The sequence below is a fragment of the Danio rerio genome, chromosome 6, assembly GCF_052040795.2.
Source record: "Danio rerio strain M-AB ecotype USA chromosome 6, GRCz13ab, whole genome shotgun sequence".
In the NCBI taxonomy this organism is placed as follows: Eukaryota; Metazoa; Chordata; class Actinopteri; order Cypriniformes; family Danionidae; genus Danio; species Danio rerio.
The window spans coordinates 61,034,841-61,060,000 of NC_141026.1; the positions used below are offsets into that span (position 1 = coordinate 61,034,841).

A 25,160-nucleotide genomic window follows, 5' to 3' on the forward strand; every position below is an offset into this window, starting at 1 on the left:
TGTACTCAGTTGGTTTGAGTTCTTATCATTTATTGGGTTTTACTGTGCTCAAATTACTTCATTTACTCAAATGGATTAAGTTCACAGAACTCATTAGGATTAGTTTTTGAGCTTAAATGCTTTTTTGCAATCGGTTTCCTTAAATGGTTTGAGTTAGAGACCTGCGCAGGACTAAATTTTGAATCCCGCTGCCACCTGCACCCGCCAGGTTTTAGCCCGAGCCCGACCGCTCCCGCTTACATTCAGCATTTGTTGTCCTGCTGCCCGACCCGCCCCGTTATCTACCCGCCGCGCCCGATCCTGCTAAAGAGCGGGGAGGAGAAAGAAATCGAAAACCAACCATCTATACAGAGTCCAGACAGCCTATAACAAGCTGTCTGTATAAACACACACACAGGCAAAGCTCTCTCTCTCTCATTCGCGCGCGTGCGCACACACATACACACACAGCAACTAACAAGCTAAACACAGCATCGTGCTATTTCATTTACACACATACATACGCGTGCACGCTCGGGAGTCGGGAGCGATATTGTTAGACGGCCTGCTCCCGTCCCAGATTAAACCCGTTACCGACCGCTCCCGCTCTTTATTCGGAAAGCAGACCTCTAGTTTGAGAGTTACCTTCACTTTTTGGGTTTTACAGTGTAGATATTTTTCAAGATACTACTGTAGTATTTATTCAGCTGAAAGTGACATTTAAAGGCTTAACTAGTGTTGTGAATTAAAGAAGAAACAAACAGGACAAAGTTCGGGGTATTTTCTCTTTAATGAGAACTCGCCATTGCTGTGTCGTTCATAAAAAAAAAACTTGACTTCTGCAGCTGGCACTCAATTAAATACACAAATTAGTGGGCAGTGCTTATTAGGCAAGGCAAGGCAAGTTTATTTATATAGCACATTTCATACACAATGGCAATTCAAAGTGCTTTACATAAACAAGAATAAAAGAAACAAGTAAAATAAAAATAAAAACAAATAATAAAAATGCGTAAAAACAAAACAAAACATAAAAACAGGTAAAATGTGATATAAAGAATGAAGAAGAAGAGAAAAACATAATAGTGCAATCTGTCGGACGCTGCACAGTGCTCATTCAGTAAAGGCACAGCTAAACAGATGTGTGTTCAGTCTTGATTTGAATGTGCCTAATGTTGGAGCACATCTGATCATTTCTGGAAGCTGATTCCAGCAGTGAGGGGCGTAGTGGCTGAAGGCAGATTCACCCTGCTTTGACTGAACTCTTGGAACTTCTAGTTTATATAATCCTAAAGATCTGAGTGATCTGTTGAGTTTGTATTCAGTGAGCATATCTGTGATGTATTTAGGTCCTAGGCCATTTAGTGATTTATAGACCAGTAATAATACTTTAAAATCTATTCTGAATGTAACTGGCAGCCAGTGTAGAGACCTGAGGACAGCTGTGATGTGCTCTGATTTCCTGGTTCTGGTTAGAATTCTGGCTGCAGCGTTCTGGATGAGCTGCAACTGTCTGACTGTCTTTTTAGGAAGACCAGTGAGGAGTCCATTACAGTAATCCACCCTGCTGCTGATAAAAGCATCAACAAGTTTTTCTAAATCTTCACTAGTAGTAGTAGAAATAAAAACTGCCATCTGAGTTTTAGTATAAGGGCGTACTCACACTATGCTATCTGAACCATGCCCACGCTTACGTCATCGCTGCTGTGCTGTTCAGTGAGAAGCGCTCTCTCACTCAGCAGCACAGTGGAGATTTCTCCAGTTATATCGTGTCAGTGGTTTGATATGCAGTGACATGCAGTCAAATATTTCGCCAAACAGTCCTTAGGGATGCGGGGACACGCAGTCAGATATTTCACCGGACAGATCCGCCACTTTTGACGCTCATAAACAATCATAAAGCTCTCATGCTGCAGGAATGAGGAGGTCTGCGGAAGGTGCAGCTGACGTGCAGTGAGAGGTTTGCGTCTTTAATAAACTACGGCAGTTTGCGTTCACTGAACAGTAAGAATGATTAATAAATCCATATGAAACAGCCCCTTAAAAGTCACGTCTCGCTTTCAGTTTCGGGCTTTGGCGCGTTTTGCACTCACACACATACATGTGTACCGTCAAAGCACAAGTGAACTGCGCTCAGGCACACCTCCAACCGGGCCAGGGCCGGCCAAGTGAACCGTACTTGAGCCCAATTCAGCGCACTCACACTTCTCAAACGATCCAGGAAACGGGCCTGGGCACGGTACGGATGGCATAGTGTGAGTATGCCCTGAGAAGTGTGAGTGCTCTGAATCAGGCTCAGGTGCGGTTCACTTGGCCGGCCCTGGCCCGGGTTGAAGAGGTGTGCCTGAGCGCGGTTCACTTGGGCTTTGGCGCGGTATGCTTGTAGTGTGTGTGCAAAGCACACCTGAGCCGAAACTGAAGACTCATAGATATTAAAGACACAAACCCCTCACTGCACTATTAGTAAACCTCCTAACTCCCTTATGATTGTTTATGAGCATCAAAGGTAAGGACAGTAATTGGAAAGGACAGTAGAGGTTGCAGACAGGAAAGAATTGGGAGCAGAGAGAGGGGAAGGGTCGGCAAAGGACCTTGAACCAAGAATCAAACTCAGGTCGCCGTGAGCACCATGGTGCTATATCTCGGCACACTTAACCAGTAGGCTATTGGCGCTGACTTCCTCTAAATATTTGACTGCGTGTCACCGCATCCCAAACGACTAAACCGATATAACTAAAGAAATCTCCACTGTGCTGAGCGAGAGAGCTTACTGAACAGCGCATCATTGGTGACGTAAGCGTGTCCAGGCTTCAATGCAATGTGGAGACGGGAGGGGGGACAAGCATGCTTTGGCCCAGTTCAAGGCAACTGTACACAGTGTCAGCACACGCTTAGTTTGTTGTTTTCCGGGCCTAGCCTGCAAGTATCACCCGGCCATTTGTTAGACAAAAGACACAACCGTGCTTGGAACTGACAATATACATTAGTTTGGAGACATGATACTGTATTGCACACATAAGCAGTCAGACATGATGTGCCTAGCGCTTATAATTTCCATTACTTCAGAGAAACAATACTGTCTCTTACACACAGGCAGTCAAACCTGATCCCTCAGAATGCATCTTACAATGTAAAAACATAAATTCTATATGTAAAGATAAAATATATATGTAATTATTTCACTAAATTAATTAGGTTAATTAAGTTTTAATTAGGCAAGTAATTGGGCAAGTCATTGTATAGCAGAGGTTTGATCTTGAGACAAGTATTGCTTTAAGGGGATAATAATATTGACCTTAAAATGGCTTTAAAACAATTAAAAACTGCTTTTATTCTAGCCCGAATAAAACAAACAAGACTTACTCCAGAAGAAAAAACATTATAGGAAATACTGTGAAAAATTCCTGAATCTGTTCAACATCATTTGGGAAATATTTGAAAAAGAGGAAAAAAATAACAGGAGGACGAATAATTCTGACTTCAACCGTATATATATATATATATATATATATATATAAATATATATATATATATATATATATATATATATATGTATATAAATATAGTCATAAACATGCTTGTGTAGAGTACCTCGTTTGATTCTTCACTGCTGTTTGTTATTCTTAGTCATTTACCCATTGAGAAATAAATCAGAAGTCTAAAACAGGAGTAAACAGCTTACTTCATTCAGAATAAGTCTTCTTCCACATCTTCATATCCGCAGTTCCTCGATCCACCTCAAACCTGGAGAACTCAGAACACAAGCGCGTGAAGAGCCGCTTGAAGAAGCTGATCCTCAGACGACCGCCACTGCAGACGCTGCAGGAGAAAGGGCTCATTAAAGGTCAGCATCTTTATTGTAGAGGAGTGCACCTGCATAATACACACTACCTGACACAAAGTCTTGTGGTGGATCTCAGTTGTAAGAGCAACAAAGAGTAACTTGACTTCTAATTGATAATGTGTAAAAGTGTCAGAAGGTGGATTTTTATGATTAATCATCTGTTGATCTGCATCACAATCATCACCAATACTGCAGAAGACCATCTGGACTAAAGATTCTCACAGAAATCAGTCAAGTTTGGTGAAGGAGACATCATGGTTTGGGATTCATTCAGTATGGAGAGATCTGCAACATCAACAGCCTGAGGTGTCAAGACATCTGTGCTGCCCATTACATTACAAACCACAGGAGAGGGGCAATTCTCCAGCAGGATAGCGCTCCTGCTCATACTTCAGCCTCCACATCAAAGCTCCTGAAAGCAAAGAGTGCTCCAGGATTGGCCAGCCCAGTCACCAGACATGAACATTATTGAGCTGATGAAGGAGGAGGTGTTGAAGATGAACACAAAGACTCTTGATGAGCTCTGGGAGTCCTGCTGAAGGCTTTCTCTGCCATTCCAGATGACTTTATTAATCAGTGATGTGAGTCATGTCAGAGATGTATGGATGCAGTCCTCCAAGCTCATGATGGAGTCAGACACAATATTCATTCTGTCTCCACTGCAGCAGGACTTTATATTCTATACTGGACATTATTTCTGTTCAGTGATGAGACTTTAGTCTGAGCAGAGTCAGACCGCACTGTCCTAATCAAATCATTAATAATCAAGGCATGATCAGATTTTATTGAGCTCAAATAAGCAAAATCTAGAGGCCTTCACCTTTCATATAAGACACTTCTGATACCAAATCATCAACTAGAAGTCAAGTTATTAATTACTGTTTCTAAGACTTGGGATAGGCCACAAGCCCTTTGTCAGGTAGTGTGCCTGCATGAATGACTGACTCTAGCATTGTTTTACAGATGCTCACTCAGAATGTTTCTTAAATATCTGCTAATATATTGTGCTATTTTCATGCTTTAAAAGAGTTAAAAATGTACAGCATCTTTCAAAAACCGATTTGAGTGTGTCTGTGTGAGTTCCCTAAACACTCCTGATTTTGTAGCTGTGTATGAAGTGTCTAAAAACATCCAGATTTTAAAAGTCGGTTGCTGCTTTAATGCATACTGTATATGGACTTGTGCTACTCCGGGACATTGCTCAAATATCAACCTTTAGCAAATGCTTTGTAAATGTGTGGCTGCAACACAAGGTTGGTTGTTTTAACTCATGGTAGGAGGATTACAACATGCTAAAATAACAAAGACTCTAAACACAGTTGTGTCAGTAATAACAGGTTGTTTACATGTTTGGAAAAGACCATGTCATCTATATCCTTAGTATGCAAATATCCAACTGATTGGTAAAAGTGACCTATATTGATTATATATGTGCTGTAGAAGATATTAAGTCGTTTTTTATCTGCACGTTGTTTGTAATGTGAAACATAATACTGATTATTTGGATGTTGTGTTGTTTTAATGAGTGTTAGTCAATCCAAATTAAAATAATCAAATGTGTGTGTGTGTGTGTGTGTGTGTGTGTGTGTGTGTGTGTGTGTGTGTGTGTGTGTGTGTGTGTGCAGATCAGGTGTTCGGCTGCAGTTTGGAGCTGCTGTGTGAAAGAGAGAAATGCACCGTTCCCCAGTTCGTCAGAAAATGCACTGAAGCCGTGGAGAGGAAAGGTGTGTTCACTCAATCATCGAATACACTCACTGGCCACTTTATTAGGTACACCTTACTAGAACCTGGTTGGAGCCCTTTTGCCTTCAGATCTGCCTTAATCCTTCATGTCATAGATTCCACAAGCTACTGGAAATATTCCTCAGAGATTTTGCTCCATATTGTCATGATAGCATCACACAGTTGCTGCAGATTTGTCGGCTGCACATCCATGATGCCAATCTCCCGTTCCACCTCATCCCAAAGCTGCTCTATTGGATTGAGCTCTAGTGACTGTGGAGGCCATTTGAGTACAGTGAACTCATCGTCATGTTCAAGAAACCAGTCTGAGATGATTGAGCTTTATGACATGCTGCGTTATCCTGCTGGAAGTAGCCATCAGAAGATGGAGACACTGTGCTCATAAAGGGATGGACATGGTCAGCAGCAATACTCAGGTAGGCTGTGGCGTTGATGCTCAACTGGTACTAATGGACCCAAAGAAAATCTCCCCCACACCATTACACCACCACCACCAGCCTGAACCGCTGATACAAGGCAAGATGGATCCATGCTTTCATGTTGTTTGAGTCGAGCATCTGAATGTGTCAGCAGAAATGGAGACTCATCAGAGCAGCAACGTTTCTCCAATCTTCTATTGTCCAGTTTTGGTGAGTCTGTGTGAATTGTAGCCTCAGTTTCCTGTTCTTAGCTGACAGGAGCGGCACCCGGTGTGCTCTTCTGCTGCTGTAGCCCATCCGCCTCAAGGTTGGACGTGTTGTGTGTTCAGAGATGCTCTTCTGCAGAGCTCGGTTGTAACGAGTGCTTATTTGAGTTACTGTTGCCTTTCTATCAGCTGGAACCAGTCTGGCCATTCTCCTCTGACCTCTGGCCTCATCAACAAGGCATTTGCGCCCACAGAACTGCCGCTCACTGTATATTTCCTCTTTGCCGGAGCATTCTCTGTAAAGCCTAGAGATGGTTGTGCGTGAAAATCCCAGTAGATCAGCAGTTTCTGAAATACTCAGAGCAGCCCGTCTGACAGCAACAACCATGCCACGTTCAAAGTCACTTAAATCCCCTTTCTTCCCCATTCTGATGCTCTGAACAGCAGCAGATCGTCTTGATCATGTCTACATGCCTAAATGCAGCGAGCTGCTGCAATGAGACTGGCTGAGCAGACATTTACAATAACAAGCAGTTGAACAGGTGTTCCTAATGAAGTGGCCGGTGAGTGTATATGAAATATACCATAGCAAAGATGCATTTGTTCACTCATGCTAGCTAACTAGAGAGAGAGAGTGAATTATTTTGTGTAAATGAATAGGGTCTGGTTGCAAAAATGTCAACAAAACCCTACAAATTCAAAATAAAGAGGTAAAAACGAACAGGTAAACTAAACTACAAATGTCATGGTCTATGTGACGTAAGAATTATCAATAAAGAGTGTCAATTTGCAGAATTATACAGTTTGAGTAATTTCAGAAACTCAATCAAAACAACTGCTGGACATTCAGGCACTGCCTGAAATAATGCATTCGTGTGTGTGTGTGTGTGTGTGTGTGTGTGTGTTCAGGGCTGGAGACTGATGGCATTTACAGAGTGAGTGGGAATCTGGCCGTCATTCAGAAACTGCGCTTTGCTGTCAATCACGGTGAGAGAGAGTCAATAACACATCAACATCATCTCATACTCTGAGCATCTGACACCTCACTGTCTAAACACAAGATGCAAGATTGTTTTATTTCCTGCCATTAAACAGCTAAAATAAACTGATCAAATAAAAATACAAGCTTGTGTATAATATCGTGTCCACATTTTTGCATCAGCTTCCCATAACAGGCATTGGCTGTCCGAAATCACATACTTCTTTACCATATAGTACGCTGAAATCTCCTAAAAATCCAAAAACAGTATGTGAGAAGTACCCGGATGACCTACTACTTCCGGCAAAATTCTGAAGATTCTCTCATTGAAGTGAAGCGACACAACTGACATGGGTACAGTAGGTCACATGATGGTGACAATATGGCGGATGTAGTACGTCCGAGTTCCATTTATACCACTCACATTCATACTGTATAGAGCGCACTATTCCAACAGTCGAATTGAAATGCAGAGCCTACTGAGTAGTAGACGCAGCCATAGTTCTATAGACATTCATTCAGTCATTCATTTTCTTTTCGGCTTAGTCCCTTTATTAATCAGGGGTCGCCACAGTGGAATGAACCGCCAACTTATCCAGCACATGTTTTGCACAGCCAATGCCCTTCCAGCCGCAACCCATGTCTGGAAAATATGCATAGACTCACTTTAACACACATACACTATAGACAATTTTAGCTTTACCAATTCCCCTATAGCGCATGTGTTTGGACCGGAGCACCCGGAGGAAACCCACGCCAACACGGGGAGAACATGCAATAGTTCTATAGACAGTAAGAATAAAAATATTATAAATAGATTTTTGCAATATTTACAATAATTATGAACGTGCAATGCAATGTATTAAACATTTTTATTAAACTCATTTTAGATGTGTCAAATTCATTATAAAAGCTTTTTGTGATTTGATCAAATATTAAATTAATATTGACATGCTATTACTGTGGGTTTGGGATCATATTCAATCATTTATTTTCCTTTGGCTAAGTCATTCATCAGGGGATGACGCAGCGGAATGAACCACCAACTGTATGTTTTACACAGCGCATGCCCTTCCAGCTGCAACCTAGTACTGGGAAACACCCATTCACACACACACACACACACACACTCATACATTAAGGCCAATTTAGTTAATCAATTTCCCTATAGCACACGTATTTGGACTGTGGGGGAAACCGGAGCACCCGGAGGAAATAGTGGTTTTCTTTTGTAATTGGCTAATGATTGATCAGATGATGCTCGTGTGTGTTTTATACCACATTTTCCCTTTACCAAAGAAACTGGACTGAGCACCAGAAAATGTTCAGCGGAAGTTTACAAAGATAGACCTGTGTGTGACATCATCAACCTGTGTGTATCTGTGTGTGTGTATTCTGTTTATGGTGTTTGTTTGTGTGAGTGTGTGTGTGTCTGTATGATGTCATTAGATGGTACTTTAAGTGAGTGTATGTTTGTGGGTTGTGTGTGTGTGTGTGTGTGTTAGCATGTTATCATCAGTCCTTCATGAGAGTGTATGTGAAATTATGGTAAGAAAGTGTGTGTGTGTGAGAGGGTGAATGAGTGTCCTGTATATGTTCTCTGTGTGTGTGTGTGTGTGTGTGTGTGTGTGTGTAACTGCTGTGGTTGTTTCAGAGCGAGCGGTGACCACAGATGGACGTTATCTGTTCCCTGAGGCTTTGGTTCAAGGTGTGTGTGTGTGTGTGTGTGTGTCTAGTGTTGAGGAACCGGCTCCTTCACACTGATCTCAGATCTGCTCTGCTGCTGCTGATCTCTCACTGACACTCTGATCTCGCTTCAGCCCTGAAAGTGTCTACTTCAGATCCTGGAAAGAGCCTCAAAACAACTTCTCCAGCTTCAGCACAACTGACATGAAGCAATGACTGTATTCCACATTTATTACTGATTTGATGATCTGCTGACTTAAATAATCTGCTGAGTTGATGATTTATTTGCTGATTTGAATAATCTGCTGATTTCATGATCTATTTGCTGAAATCATGATCAGCTGATTTCATGATCTGCTGATTTCATGATCTATTTGCTGAAATCATGATCTGCTAATTTCATGATCTGCTGATTTCATGATCTATTTGCTGAAATCATGATCTGCTAATTTCATGATCTGCTGATTTCATGATCTGCTGACTTCATGATCTGCTGATTTCATGATCTATTTGCTGACTTCATGATCTGCTGATTTCATGATCTGCTGATTTCATGATCTATTAGCTGACTTCATGAACTGCTGATTTCATGATCTATTTGCTGACTTCATGATCTGCTGACTTCATGATCTGCTGATTTCATGATTTATTTGCTGACTTCATAATCTGCTGATTTCATGATATATTTGCTGACTTCATGATCTGCTGATTTCATGATCTATTAGCTGACTTCATGAACTGCTGATTTCATGATCTATTTGCTGACTTCATGATCTGCTGACTTCATGATCTGCTGATTTCATGATATATTTGCTGACTTCATGATCTGCTGATTTCATGATCTATTTGCTGAAATCATGATCTGCTGATTTCATGATCTGCTGATTTCATGATCTATTTGCTGAAATCATGATCTGCTGATTTCATGATCTATTTGCTGACTTCATGATCTGCTGATTTCATGATTCATTTGATGATTTCATGATCTGCTGATTTCATGATCTATTAGCTGACTTCATGAACTGCTGATTTCATGATCTATTTGCTGACTTCATGATCTGCTGACTTCATGATCTGCTGATTTCATGATTTATTTGCTGACTTCATAATCTGCTGATTTCATGATATATTTGCTGACTTCATGATCTGCTGATTTCATGATCTATTAGCTGACTTCATGAACTGCTGATTTCATGATCTATTTGCTGACTTCATGAACTGCTTACTTCATGATCTGCTGATTTCATGATCTATTTGCTGAAATCATGATCTGCTGGTTTCATAATCTATTTGCTAACTTCATGATCTGCTGATTTCATGATCTATTTGATGATTTCATGATCTGCTGATTTCATGGTCTATTTGATGATTTGCTGATTTCATGATAAATTTGCTGCTTTCATGATCTATTTGCTGATTTCATGATTTGCTGATTTCATAATCTATTTGCTGACCATGATCTACTGACTTCATGATCTATTTGATGATTTATTGATTTCATGATCTGCTTATTTCATGATATATTTGATGATTTCATGATCTGCTGATTTCATGATCTATTTGCTGACTTCATGATCTGCTGCTTTCATAATCTATTTGCTGACTTCATGATCTGCTGATTTCATAATCTATTTGCTGACTTCATGATCTGCTGATTTCATAATCTATTTGCGGACTTCATGATCTGCTAATTTTATGATCTATTTGCTGATTTTTTATAATCTGCTGATTTCATGATTTAATTGACGATTTCATGATCTAATTGCTGATTTAATGATCTGCTGATTTCATGATTTAATTGACGATTTCATGATTTAATTGCTGATTTTATGATCATGCTGACACCATGATCTCCTGATTTAATGATCTGCTGATTTATTTGCTGATTTGATGATCTGCTGATTCAAAGATCTATCTGCTGATCTGCATCTGCTTATGTGAACAATCTGCTGATTTCATGATCTGCTGATTTGACTGATCTGCTGATGTGTGTGCTCACCTTCTCCTGTTAAGCGTTGTCTCCTTCTGCAGATGTTCTGGTGTGTGTGTGTGTGTGTGTAACACAGACTTTGTGTGTTTCCTCCAGAGCGTCTGGATCTAGATGACCCGCAGTGGGAGGATATTCACGTGATCACCGGAGCGCTGAAGCTGTTCTTCAGAGAGCTGCCCGAACCCCTCGTGCCCTTCAGCGCATTCCACGACTTTGTAGACAGCATCAGTGAGTGTTAGCCTGAGTAACACACACACACACACAGCACCATACATACACATGCATACTGTAGACAAAAACATTCACGCACAAACATACACAAAAAAATACACATGCATACGCACAAACACATGCACACAAATTGTACACAAGCATAATATACACATGCACATATACAGTGCACACACACAAAGCATACATGTACACATGCATGCACACACACACACACACACACATGCATACTGTAGACAAAAACACAGACACATATATGCAAACACAGTGCACAAACAAACTCAAACACACGCAAACAAACACATAGGCACATTTATTGCAATCCAAACACAAACTCAAACACAGGCATGTACTAACAAACAAACAAACACATAGATACACACACACACACACACACACACTGTAATCCACTCATCCTCATAATAAACACTCACTGTGTGTTTGTCCTGCAGAAATAGCAGATCATCTGGAGAGAGTGGAGCGACTGAAGATGCTGGTGCTCAGCCTTCCCCCAGCAAACCAGCACACACTCCAACACATGATACGACACCTGCGACGGTACACACACACACACACCAGCATCATCACCACATATACATCAGCACAACAGAAGCTACAGAAGATACTTTTATTTTTACTGACAACTTTTACCATCAATAAAACCATATATAAATACAAATAACATGTTACATTGAGGCGTAATGGTGGCGCAGTGAGGAGCACGATCGCCTCACAGCAAGAAGGTCGCTGGTTCGAGCCCTAGCTGGGACAATTGTGGAGTCTGCATGTTCTCCTCGTGTCGTCCTCCGAGTGCTCCGGTTTCCCCCACAATCCAAACACATGCTCTATAGGGGAATTGATCAACAAAGGCCGTAGTGTATGGGTGTTTCCCAGTGATGGGTTGCGGCTGGAATGGCATCCGCTGCGTAAAAACATATGGTGGATAATTTAGCGTTTCATTACACTGTAGTGACCCCAGAATAATAAAGGAACTAAGCCAAAAAGAAAATGAATGAATGAATGTTACATTGAGGCGTAATGGTGGCGCAGTAGGTCGCCTAACAGCAAGAATATCGCTGGTTCAAGTCTCGGCTGGGTCAGTTGGCATTCCTGTGTGGAGTCTGCATGTTCTCCCTGTGTTGGTGTTGGTTTCCTCCGGGTGCTTGTTTCCCCAACAGTCCAAACCCATGCGCTATAGAGGAACTGATGAACTAAATTGGCCGTAGTGTATGAGTGTGATTGTAAGAGTGTATGGTATTTCCCAGTGTTGGGTTGCAGCTGGAAGGGCATCCGCTGCGTAAAACATATGCTGGAATAGTTGAGGGTTCATTCCGCTGTGGCGACCCCTGATTAATAAAGGGACTAAAGCTGAAAAGAAAATGAATGAATGTATATGCAGTGTTTCCTTGATTTTTTCCAGCTGTGGCGGCAGGCCTTCTTTTTACACAGATCTACCAAATACCTGTGGCATTATTTCAATGACAAATGTCTCGAGCGCAGTATTAGAAGTCGCATTTATGTAATAACCTACATGTAGGAGCATGTGAATCTCTGTGCTTGGGCGCCGATTTCCTCTGCACATGCACAAAACTTCTTGCACGACAGCTCAAATATAAACCGTTTCCAAAGTGCGCAGATCTTCTTGTGCGCTCTCAAATAAATGCTGCTGAAGTGCGATTTTAGTGCGTTTATGTAACGAGTATGTCTCCGGCATTTATTAGATTTGCTAGGAATGTTTATGAATGTCTCTAATAGACCTACAGAGCGGTATTAATGCATCCTGAAGTAAAGTGAAACTGCTATAAGTCGTGTTTGCTAGCCTCATGCATCACGCACCTGTCAGTCAGTCGGCTTGTCACTTTAAAGGGTTAAACAAATGACGCAGAGCACTACTACGGTTACAGATGTTAGAATTCGCTTTCCCTTTTAATACGTTTTGGTGCGATTATCACCCGCTGTTAAAATAAATCAAATGTTTAGAATGAGAAGCTGTAATGTAGCCATGGCGGGATGAATTTTGGCGTGGCGCCCCGCCATGGAAGAATGAAAGTCGCGGAAACCATGATATGTTTGAAAAATGAACGAATAAATGAATGAATGTTACATTGTCTCATAGTAAACAATGTACAGATAAATATTTAGAATGATTTAATGAAATAAGTGAAACCTAAAATAGAGAATGCATACTGAAACTATTTAAAAATGATACAAAAATATTTAAAACCTGGATTTAAAGACTACAATAACACATTTACTTTTAGGGTGCTTTCACACCTGTGAATCGATTCAGTTGTTCTGAAACAGAGTTTACAGTTGTTACATTGTTGCTCGTTGCTCTTGGAGCGGTTCGCTTTCACACTGCAAAGTTTCTAATCGGACCAAAAGAGCTAAAATAAGTCACGTGTGAGTAAACTCTCCTCACATTGGTCAGAGTGTCAGGGTTTATTTTGCAGCGTCCCGCTCAGCTGTCAGGAGAGGTGTTGGTTTGGTGGTGATTGACAGGGTGCGCGCACGACGTGTCTGAGGAGAGATGCGGTGGAGAGGGGTGAGAAGGGTGCACGACGATGCCTATTTGAGGACCGGGAGGGAGACAGAAACACTGTGATATACACTTTTGTTTCGGAACGTGTCTCGTTTGCCCAGTTAGCGCGGTTCGTTTGGCATATGTGAACAGGGCAATCACGCTCTGTTCCGCGCCAAAGTAATCGCTCCGAGATCTCTTGAATGAGGTGGTCTCGGCTCGATTGAAACGAACCCTGGAGCGGTTTGATTGCAGTGAGAAAGCGATCCGATCCGAGCGCGGTTATATCACAGTGTTTTATGGATATGTAATAGGCTTACGGCTATATGAAGAGAGAATTATGAGTAGGGCGGAAAGTTTCGCGAGTCTCCGGATGCCCGCAAACGAGTGAAGATCTCCCTGTAATCTCGCGTCTCCCTCCCGGTCCTCAAATAGGCATCGTCGCGCACCCTTCTCACCCCTCCCCACCGCATCTCTCCTCAGACACGTCGCGCGCGCACCCTGTCAATCACCACCAAACCACCACCTCTCCTGACAGCTGAAAATCAAAAATTCTGGGAAAAACAACTGGGAAATCAAACAATTCATTTATTAAAATAATTGTAATATAATAGCAATAATAATAATAATAATAATTCCAGTTGTTCCTGATTGGCTGAATAAGAATAAAGAACAAGATATTAGAAATATTATTGGCATTAACCTTAACAAAACCAGCTAAACACCTACAGCATTGAACTAAAATTGAACTATTATATAAGTATATATCTATGTATTGTACTGTATATTTGTGTGTGTTTTATGATTGTAAATATTTTCCGGATTTTTATTCTCTCTAACTGTGATGGAAGAAAACCTGAAGAGTCTCAGGGTTTTTACTTTTCCTCCTTTGCTGTAAAGGCTGTGCTTGAGACACTAGAGGGCGCTGCGTGCGTGCATTACAGACACTCAAGAGAAACAGTCCATGCATTTATTATGACACTGAATAAACCTGTAAAAAAATAATAGTATAAAAAATTACAATAATAATTTAATAATTATACAAAAAGTTAATTAATAATAGTAGTAATAATAATATTAATAATAATAATAAAAATAATAATAATAATATTTTCCCAGAGATGGGTTGCGGCTGGAAGGGCATCCGCTGCGTATGTGTGGGTGGTTCATTCCGCTGTGGCAACCCCAGATTAATAAAGGGACTAAGTCGACAAGAAAATGAATAAATGGGGAAAAAAATTAATAACAATAATAAATTATTATTATTAATAATAATAATAAATTAATAACAATAACAACAATGATAAATTATTAATAACAATACATTTATAATATCAATAATAATAAAAACAATAATAATAACAATGATTAATAATAATAATAATAATACATTAATATTAATAATAATGAGAAAATAATAATAATAATAATAATAATAATAATAATAATAATAATAAATTAATATTAATAAATAAATAAATAAATGTCAGGATTTTCTACAGTTTTTTGTTATTTTAATGTTCCTCCAATCTATATCATTATTTAATTCAACATTTCCAGTTGTTCCTGATTCGCTGAATAAGAATAAAGAACAAGATATTGTACATTTTGTGATGTTTTGTAGACAAATTTCGGGAGGAGCATGTGTGCAGAAGTTTCAGTATCGAATACGTCATTGACAATTATCCCATTATCAAACCAGTTCTTGAACAAACCCCCTATATATACACCAAAGCTGTCTTACCTGCAGCATCTCATGACTTTGGCATCCCTCCACCACCTCGTCACCTCACCTCCTGCATTGCATTCCCGGGGGGAGCGTTCTGGGGCCGGGCTAGATACTTCGCTTGAATCCCAACTCCTCTTTGTTTCCTGATAAAGGGAATAACTCGAGTGGGGTGTCTCCCTTAGCTCAGAGCCCTCTCCCCGGACAGCACGCCAAATATGCTTTATACTTAAACGAATGCAAGTGTGAACTCGTGAATTAAACTTAAAATATTATTGGTATTAGGCCTCACGGTGATGCAGTGGGTAGCACGATTGCTTTACAGCAAGAAGGTCGGGCTGGGTCAGTTGGCGTTTCTGTGTGGAGTTTGCATGTTCTCCCCATGTTGGCGTGGGTTTCCTCCGGTGCTCCGGTTTCCCCCACTGTCCAAACACATGCGCTATAGGGGAATTGATCAACAAAACTGGCCATAGACTATGAGTGTGTGTGTGTGTGTGTGGATGTTTTTCCTAGTGTTGGGTTGCAGCTGGAAGGGCATCCACTGCGTAAAACATATGCTGGATAAGCTGGCGGTTCATTCCGCTGTGGTGACCACAGAATAATTAAGGGACTAAGCCAAAAAGAAAATGAATGAATGAATTATTGGTGACAATAACCCTGACAAACCCTGCTAAACACATACAGCATTGAATTAAAACTGAAATATTATATATGCATGTGTGTGTGTTCAGTACATTGCACTAAATATTAAGTGTTTTAAAGCTTTTATGTCATAGAAAAGCTTAACATTTAAACGTTGAGCAGATGCTTTTATCCAAATAATAGACAAATACAGTTAGTCAAAGAGCAAGAACATTTATAATACGAAGACTTTCATCAAAGAGCTCTGTATGATCAAACACTAAAGTCAGACTCAAACTCCTCCCATTTGCTGAAACACAGAGAAAGCTGTCAAATTAAGACCTAAAATCAACCCAGAGTGGATGAAAACGACCGCAACAACACACAAGGGTAAAGAAAGAAACTGATGCACAGAAAACTGATTTTAATTGAGGAGAAAATGATGTGGTGCAGTGTTTAATGTGGTGTTTTGATCTGTGTGTGTGTGTGTGTGTGTGTGTGTGTGTGTGTGTGTGTGTGTGTGTGTGTTCAAGGTAATAGAGCGCTCTGACGGTAATCAAATTTGTTTTGTTTAGCTATATTATACTACAATACAGCACAGTTTACTGTAGTAAAAACTAAAGAAAGACCAAAATTCCTCCCATTTACTGAAACAGAGAAAGCTGCGGCCAAATTAAGACTTAAATTCAGCCCAGAGTGGATGAAAACGACCTGACAAGGGTTAATAAAGAACCTCACAATGACTCACAAGGGTTAATAAAGAAAGAAACTAATGCACAGAAAACTTAATGTGGGGTTTTGATCTGACTGTGTGTGTGTGTGTGTGTGTGTGTGTGTGTGTGTGTGTGTGTGTGTGTGTGTGTGTGTATCTGTGTGTCTGTGTGTGTGTGTTCAGGGTGATGGAGCGCTCTGACACTAATCAAGTGAGTTTTCTTCAGCTATAGGCTATATTAAACTACAATACAGCACAGTTTACTGTAGTAAAAACTAAAGTATACTACAGTATCAGAGTTGATCAGTTCACTATAATACTACAGTAATACTGGAGATTTAATACTGTAAAACATAAACACTGCATATTAAAGGTTATTAGGAAGGTTTAATCCAAGTGTGCCGCAAGCCTGCGTTTGAGTGAAGGTTTCGGCCGTTAGATCGCCCCCTGGGGGCTGGCTGCAGTACAAGTCATAAAGCCCGCCTCCTCCGTGTTAATGAAGGAGACTTGAGCCCAAATAAAAAAATGTATTACACTTGCAATAAAATGTCCCGAAAGATGGTTCTGGTGGATTAAGGCACTGGTTATTGTGCTGAAATAGGTGCAGATCCTCATTTTTGTAAACAGTTTGTTTTTAGCAGTAATTTAATGCTGGGCGTGTCATCGTGATTGACAGCTGTGATTGACAGTTTCTCAAAGCGCGGCGTCTGAGCTTCGGCAGGAGACTGAAGTAGACTGAAATGTTATTATTCGATTTCTGTGTTATTTTACCATGACAAAATGAGTTCAGCAGTAAACTATAGTTTCTGACATACATGATCCTGGTGGAACACTGTTTATTCGCTAAGGTCAGGGCTTTTTTCGGGCTTTATTAGTTTGCTGATACACGCCTAGCCACCCAGATAGCAAAACACAGTTCCGGCTAGATTCTTGCCTGCCGGAGACTTGTCCCTTAGAGCTCAGACTGACTAATGTTACCTCTGCTGGACCTACTCCGGATGCCTGGACTCACTACCCGATTCCAGCCCGAGTCAATCGAGCCAGATGCGGCGGCCGAGCGAGCCGGCGCTGCCGCATGCGAGCCGGAATCAGCCCGCGACGCCGCGAGTAGGTTATGCGCTGCGGCCCGGAGCTGGCGCGATTGAATATATAAAACCCTCATATTTGTTAACGTTATTACATCCATTTGTGTTGATATAACAGCAAACGCATGCTGAGAAGTTCGGGGGGCGTAGTTGATTTTACATAAAGCGTTTGATTGGAAGCTCATTTTCGCGGCTCCTCCTCTGGCTCCATCAGACAGTCCTTCTGCGCATGTCAAGGCTCCAATTTCAGCAGTCTTTTGCGACAGTTTGTGCCCGTCAAGCAGGCGTTTTGCCCTCAAGGCGTTCAATGGGAAAAAGGGCTGTCGCGTCGTCCATATTTTTTACAGTCATTGGTTTAATCACACAACTGATTCTCAGAAATTAATGCAAAAATACCTGAACTTAATATCCGAGTTTTCTTCAGCTATAGGCCACGTATATTATACTACAATACAGCACAGTTTACTGTAGTAAAAACTAAAGAAAGACCAAAATTCCTCCCATTTACTGAAACAGAGAAATTCAGCCCAGAGTGGATGAAAACGACCCAACAGCACTCAAGGGTTAATAAAGAAAGAAACTAATGAAACTTATGTTTAATGTGGTGTTTTGGTCTGTGTTTGTGTGTGTGTGTGTGTGTGTGTGTGTGTGTGTGTGTGTGTGTGTGTGTGTGTTCAGGGTGATAGAGCGCTCTGACAATAATCAAATGAGTTTTCTTTAGCTATATGCTATATTATACTACAATACACCGCAGTTTGCTGTGGTAAAAACTAGACATGGGCCAGGATAAGATTCTGATGGTATAATAACCTTGGATAAAAATATCACAGTGTCACGGTATTGATTACTACTTTAAAATATATATATTTTAAAATGCCTTTGAACACTTTGGGCCCTATCATACACCCAGCGCAATGTGGCGCAAGGCGAGACGCAATAGTTGTTTGCTAGTTTCAGCTTGGTGCAAGAGTTGTTTTGATGTTTTGCGCTACGCTGTTTAAATAGCAAATGCATTCGCGCTCATATGTGCACCCATAGGTGTTCTGCTCTAAAAAGGGAGGCATGTTGAGGCGCACTGCTGGCGCATTGCTATTTTCATTCATTCCTTTTCTTGTTGGCTTAGTCCCTTTATTAATCTGGGGTCACCACAGCGGAATGAACCGCCAACTTATCCATCAAGTTTTTACGCAGCGGATGCCCTTCCAGCCGCAACCCATCTCTGGGAAACATCCACACACACACTCATAAACTACGGACAATTTAGCCTACCCAATTCACCTGTACCACATGTGTTTGGACTGTGGGGGAAACCAGAGCACCCAGGAGGAAACCCACACGAACGCAGGGAGAACATGCAAACTCCACACAGAAACGCCAACTGAGCCGAGATACGAACCAGCGACCTTCTTGCCAACCAGCACTACCTACTGCGCCACTGACTCGCCCGCGTTGCTATTTTGAGAAACTATAATAGATTTTTCAGTAGACCAGAACAAAGCCGGTCTATTATCCTGCGCAGAGCGAGTTAGTTATGCGCCTCACTTACACACTGCTTAATACACACAAGATGAAGAGCAATACGCAAATATCTTTACATATGAAAAAGATTTAAAATATTAAGGATATATATAGGATATAATAAGAATAGATATAGGACATAAATATAAAGGATTAAAATATTACAAAACATATTATTTTCTAGCCTACATGAATATAAAAATCACTGCCTTCATGCCTTCTTCATCTCGGGAGGCTTTTTCAGTTCATTCATAACAATTTGCTTTTGTATAATGTTATTATTATTAGCAGTATTATTTATTATATCCATATTTATATTTGTTTTATTAAAAACAAGCTTAGATTTGTCCACCTGTCAGGTTTTAGACCATATGGGGAACAGCATGTGTTTTAGGATATAACTCAGGGTTTTGAACACACTTCATTATTATTGTTCATTTATTCGTTTGCTGGAAATTAGAACTGAATTTAGAAATAGTTTTAAAACGAATGTTTGCTCTTAACAAACAAAATCAATTATTTATAGGCTAATTGATGTCTGTGAGTACAAGGTTTCCTGATCCACGAGAGTGAAAGTAAAGGTTAATAATCTATCTCTCATTCTCGCACTGCAGATGCTCTGTTTGACTGTTTTCTTGCTAGTGAAATGCTCAGTTTTTCCACTTACACTTACTTTACGTGACACAGCTGGCTCTTAAAGGGAATGGGAGATGAGACTCTGATTGGTTTATTCTCAAAACACACCTATAACTCATTATAAAAATAAGCTCAACCCTTTTAGATCATGTGCCACGGCGCAAAGCGGATTTCTCCATCCTTATATTAGCAAAAGTGGATTCAGACACGCCCTGAAAGCGTTTGCGCCCTGCGCTTTGCACTTTGCGCATGGATCGTCAAAATAGAGCCCTAAATATTTTATTTTGAGAAACATTATAAATATTTGGGAACAGTAAACACCCAGCAGGCACAGGATTTCAACATGACGTCAGATTGATGTTGTACCCCAACATGATGGGGACGTTTGAAAAGAAAAAGCGGGTTGACATCAGAGCCCAACATCAGGCCGACGTCAATGTCCAACATCCAAAATAAACTTTTTATTTTTAAATTTAGGATGAAATAACGTGCATTTCTTGATGTAGTGTTTTGATCTGTGTGTGTGTGTGTGTGTGTGTTCAGGGTGATGGAGCGCTCTGACAGTAATCGTATGAGCACACAGAACATTGGCATCGTGTTTGGACCGACGCTCATGAGGCCGGAGAACGAGAGCGGAAACATGGCCTTTAATATGGTGTACCAGAACCAGGCCATCGAGACCCTGCTCAGCCAATACCAGCACATCTTCAGGATTAACGAACACTGATGCCAACACACCGGCACATCACAAGACTGATCAGGAGAGAACGTTTATTTTTACATAAAGAAAAAGAGTTTTAAAGGGGCAGTTCACTCAATAATGAACATTCTGCCATCATTTACTGGTTTTCACCCTTCAAGAGTTTCCTTATTCTGTTGGACACAAGAGAAGATATTTTGAAGAATGCTGAAAACCTGTAACCATTGACTTCCATAGTAGATATCTTAATTTGCATCTTTTACGTGAACTGGGCCTTCAAGTGATATGGTTTTATTTTTAAATTAGCTTAAATGCATCGAAATAGTTTTTTAAGAATGCCTGGATCTCATGAAACATTTCAGACCTGATATTGAACATAATAATAATAATAAAAATAATAATAATAATAATGAAATTGAAATGATACTGTGCTTTGCATGAAGAAAGTGATTTTTAAAGGGGCAGTTCACTAAGAAATGAACTTTCTGTCGTCATTTACTCACTCTTCTTTCAAAACTTTAAGAGTTTCTTTCTCATGTTGGACACAAAAGAAGATATTTTGAAGAATGCTGAAAACCTGTAATCATTGACTTTCATAGTAGGTAAAACAGATACTAGTGAGTGGTTACAGAATTTCAGTATTAATCAAAATATCTTAATTTGCATCTTTAGGGTGAACTGGGCCTTTAAGTGATATTGTTTTCTTGTTAAATTAGCTAAAATGCATCCAAAAACAAAGGTACAAATGCCTGGATCTCATGATAAATTCCAACTCTGATATTCAATATAATGATCATCCAAATGAAATAATATTTTGCTTAAAGAAAAGAGTTTTAAAGGGGCAGTTCACTCAGAAATGAACATTCTGTCATCATTTACTTGTTTTCACCCTTCAAGAGTTTCCTTATTCTGTTGGACACAAGAGAAGATATTTTGAAGAATGCTAAAAAAAACCTGTAACCATTGACTTCAATAGTAGATATCTTAATTTGCATCTTTTACTTGAACTGGGCCTTCAAGTGATATGGTTTTATTTTTAAGATAGCTTAAATGCATCCAAATATTTTTTTAAGAATGCCTGGATCTCATGAAACATTTCAGACCTGATATTGAACATAATAATAATAATAATAATAATAATAATAATGAAATTGAAATGATACTGTGCTTTGCATGAAGAAAGTGATTTTAAAGGGGCAGTTCACTAAGAAATGAACTTTCTGTCGTCATTTACTCACTCTTGTTTCAAACCTTTAAGAGTTTCTTTCTTATGTTGGACACAAAAGAAGATATTTTGAAGAATGCTGAAAACCTGTAACCATTGACTTTCATAGTAGGTAAAACAGATACTAGTGAGTGGTTACACATGTTTTCAGGTTTATTCAAAATATCTTAATTTGCATCTTTAGGGTGAACTGGGCCTTTAAGTGATATTGTTTTCTTGTTAAATTAGCTTAAATGCGTCCAAAAACAAAGGTACAAATGCCTGGATCTCATGATAAATTCCAACTCTGATATTTAATATAATGATCATCCAAATTAAATAATATTTTGCTTAAAGAAAAGAGTTTTAAAGGGGCAGTTCACTCAGAAATGAACATTCTGTCATCATTTACTTGTTTCAAACCTCTAAGAGTCTCTTTATTCTGTTGGACACAAGAGAAGATATTTTGAAGAATGCAGAAAACCTGTAACCATTCACTTCCATAGTAGGTTTTTAGCATTCTTCAAAATATCTTAATTTGTGCTTAACTGAAGAAATGAACTCGTAAAGGTTTTAACCAAGTAAAGAGCGAGTAAATGTTCATTTTTAGGTGAACTGTGCCTTTAAGTGATGTTGTTTTATTTTTAAATTAGCATAAATACATCCTAACTTTTTTTTAAGAATGCCTGGATCTCATAAAACATTTCAGCTCTGATATTGAATATAATAAAAAATGAATTATATTTTTGCATAAAGAAAGTGAGTTTTAAAGGGGCAGTTCACTCAGAAATGAACATTCTGTCATCATTTACTTGTTTAAAAACTTTAAGAGTTTCTTTCTCATGTTGGATACAAGAGAAGATATTTTGATTAATGCTGAAAACCTGTAATCATTGACTTACATAGTAGGTAAAACAGATACTAGTGAGTGGTTACAGAATTTCAGTATTAATCAAAATATCTTAATTTGCATCTTTTGGGTGAACTGGGCCTTTAAGTGATATTGTTTTCTTGTTAAATTAGCTTAAATGCGTCCAAAAACAAATGTAAGAATGCCTGGATCTCATGATAAATTCCAACTCTGATATTCAATATAATGATCATCCAAATGAAATGATATTTTGCTTAAAGAAAAGAGTTTTAAAGGGGCAGTTCACTCAGAAATGAACATTCTGTCATCATTTACTTGTTTCAAACCTCTAAGAGTCTCTTTATTCTGTTGGACACAAGAGAAGATATTTTGAAGAATGCTGGAAATCTGTAACCATTCACTTCCATAGTAGGAAAAACAAATAATACGGAAGTCAATGGTTACCAGTTTTTAGCATTCTTCAAAATACCTTAATTTGTGTCTAACAGAAGAAAGAAACTCATAAAGATTTGAAATAAAGTAAAGAGCGAGTAAATGTTCATTTTGCAGGTGAGCTGTGTCTTTAAGTGATGTTGTTTTATTTTTAAGGTAGCTTAAATGCATCCAAACAGTTTTTTTAAGAATGCCTGGATCTCATGAAACATTTCAGACCTGATAGTAAACATAATAATAAAAACAGAGGAATGATACTGTATTTTTCATAAAGAAAGTGAGTTTTAAAGTGACAGTTCACTCAGAAATGAACATTCTGTCATCATTTACTTGTTTCAAACCTTTCAGAGTTTCTTTCTCATGCTGAAACCTGTAGGAAAAACAAATACTATGGAAGTCAATGGTTACCGGCTGTCAGCATTCTTCCAAATATCTTAATTTGTGTTTAACAGAAAATAAAACTCTTAAGATTTATAACAAGTTAATAGTGAGTAAATGCAATTTTTGTAGTGAACTGGCCCTTTAAGTGTTTTTGTTTTTAGCTTAAATGCATCCAAAAAGACTGCAAGAATGCCTGGGTCTCATGATGAATTCCAACTCTGATATTCAATATAATAATGATCCAACTTAAATGATATTTGGCATAAAGAAAACAGAGCTTTATGTGATATTGTTTACCCTAAATGTATCCGAAATATTTTTGTAAGATTGCATGGATTTCACCATCGTCTCTGTCAACGAGAGAAGTGAAATTATATTTTGCATAAAGAAAACGACCATTTGGTGATATTTTTTTAATGATAGTTCACCATCAAAGCATTCAGATTGTTTTTAATAATGTGTGCATTTAAACCTGCTCATATTTCAGCGGAGGTGTCAAATATAATAATGATAAATCATATTTTGCATAAAGAAAATGATTATTTGGTGATATTGTTTTACCATTTAATTCTCAATGCATTTAGATTTATTATTATTATTGTTTTATTTTATACCATATGCATTTAGATTTATTATTATTATTATTATTAATATTATTTTATTTTATAACATATGCATTTAGATTTATTATTATTATTATTATTAATATTATTTTATTTTATGCATTTAGATTTATAATTTTCAGTTAAAACACCTTTTCTATCAGAACTTCTCAATGCAATACTTTTTCATTGTTATTATTATCAATGCATCATCTCAAAAATAATAACGACAAAATAGAAATTATATTTTGCATAATGAAAGTATTTTTTGGTGTAAATTTTTTAATAATAGTTATTATACATTCTGGATTCATGCAGATTTTTATTACCTATATTTTATATTTATTATTTACAAAAATAGTAATAATAAAAGAAAAATGATATTGTGAAAAAGATTGTTGAGTTTTAAATGAGGCCATTTTAATGAAAGTTACCATCAAATTGTCAAAGCATTCAGAATTATTATGATTATTTTGAGCATGCATGGATCTCCTGAACACATGATCTGGTCTAATTTCTATTCAGATATTCAAAATAATCATGACACAAAGAAAATGATCTTAGGATCATTAAAACAACTTCTAATAACAGGTAAAACAATCATAACTTCTCAATGCAATATTTTTTTTTATGATGCACAGGTATTTCATCTCAGAGGTCAAACATAATAATGCCAAAATAGAAATGTTATGTTGCATAATGAAAATAAATATATGGTGATCTTATTTACCATCAATTCTCAATGCATTCTGATTTATTATTTTATTTAATCAATTATATATGCATCTAGATTTATTATTATCAATTAAACACCTTTTCCATCAGAACTTCTCACTGCAATACTTTTTTTAAATTCTTATTATCATTGATGCATCATCTTTCAAAAATAATCATAACAAAAAGGAAACGATATTTTGAAAAACATAGTTCTCAATGCATTCAGATTTATTATTATTTTGAGCATGCATGGATCTCCTGAACACATGATCTGGTCAAATTTCTATCCAGATATTCTAAATAATCATGACACAAAGAAAATTGTTTTAGGATCATTAAAACAACTGTTATTGACAG

At 38.6% G+C, this 25,160-nt stretch overlaps 1 protein-coding gene across 9 annotated transcripts in view; it reads left to right on the top strand.

The window, feature by feature from the left end:
• The window catches only part of arhgap9 (Rho GTPase activating protein 9), a 99,964-nt gene that overhangs the window by 62,230 nt on the left and 12,574 nt on the right, over positions 1 to 25,160 (top strand). For 2 of the 9 annotated variants that reach the window (XM_087258178.1, XM_087258185.1), the window contains 7 exons: positions 3,704 to 3,823; positions 5,449 to 5,547; positions 7,101 to 7,178; positions 8,825 to 8,878; positions 10,943 to 11,074; positions 11,530 to 11,635; positions 20,440 to 20,698. In XM_087258178.1, the coding sequence (XP_087114304.1) occupies positions 3,704 to 3,823; positions 5,449 to 5,547; positions 7,101 to 7,178; positions 8,825 to 8,878; positions 10,943 to 11,074; positions 11,530 to 11,635; positions 20,440 to 20,623 (773 nt within the window). In that variant the 3' untranslated portion in view covers positions 20,624 to 20,698. Of the gene's footprint in view, positions 1 to 3,703; positions 3,824 to 5,448; positions 5,983 to 7,100; positions 7,179 to 8,824; positions 8,879 to 10,942; positions 11,075 to 11,529; positions 11,636 to 12,355; positions 13,035 to 16,840; positions 16,905 to 20,439; positions 21,012 to 25,160 lie in introns of those variants that run through there. The other 7 variants (XM_087258183.2, XM_087258186.1, XM_087258177.2 and 4 more) reach the window with 6 other exon arrangements.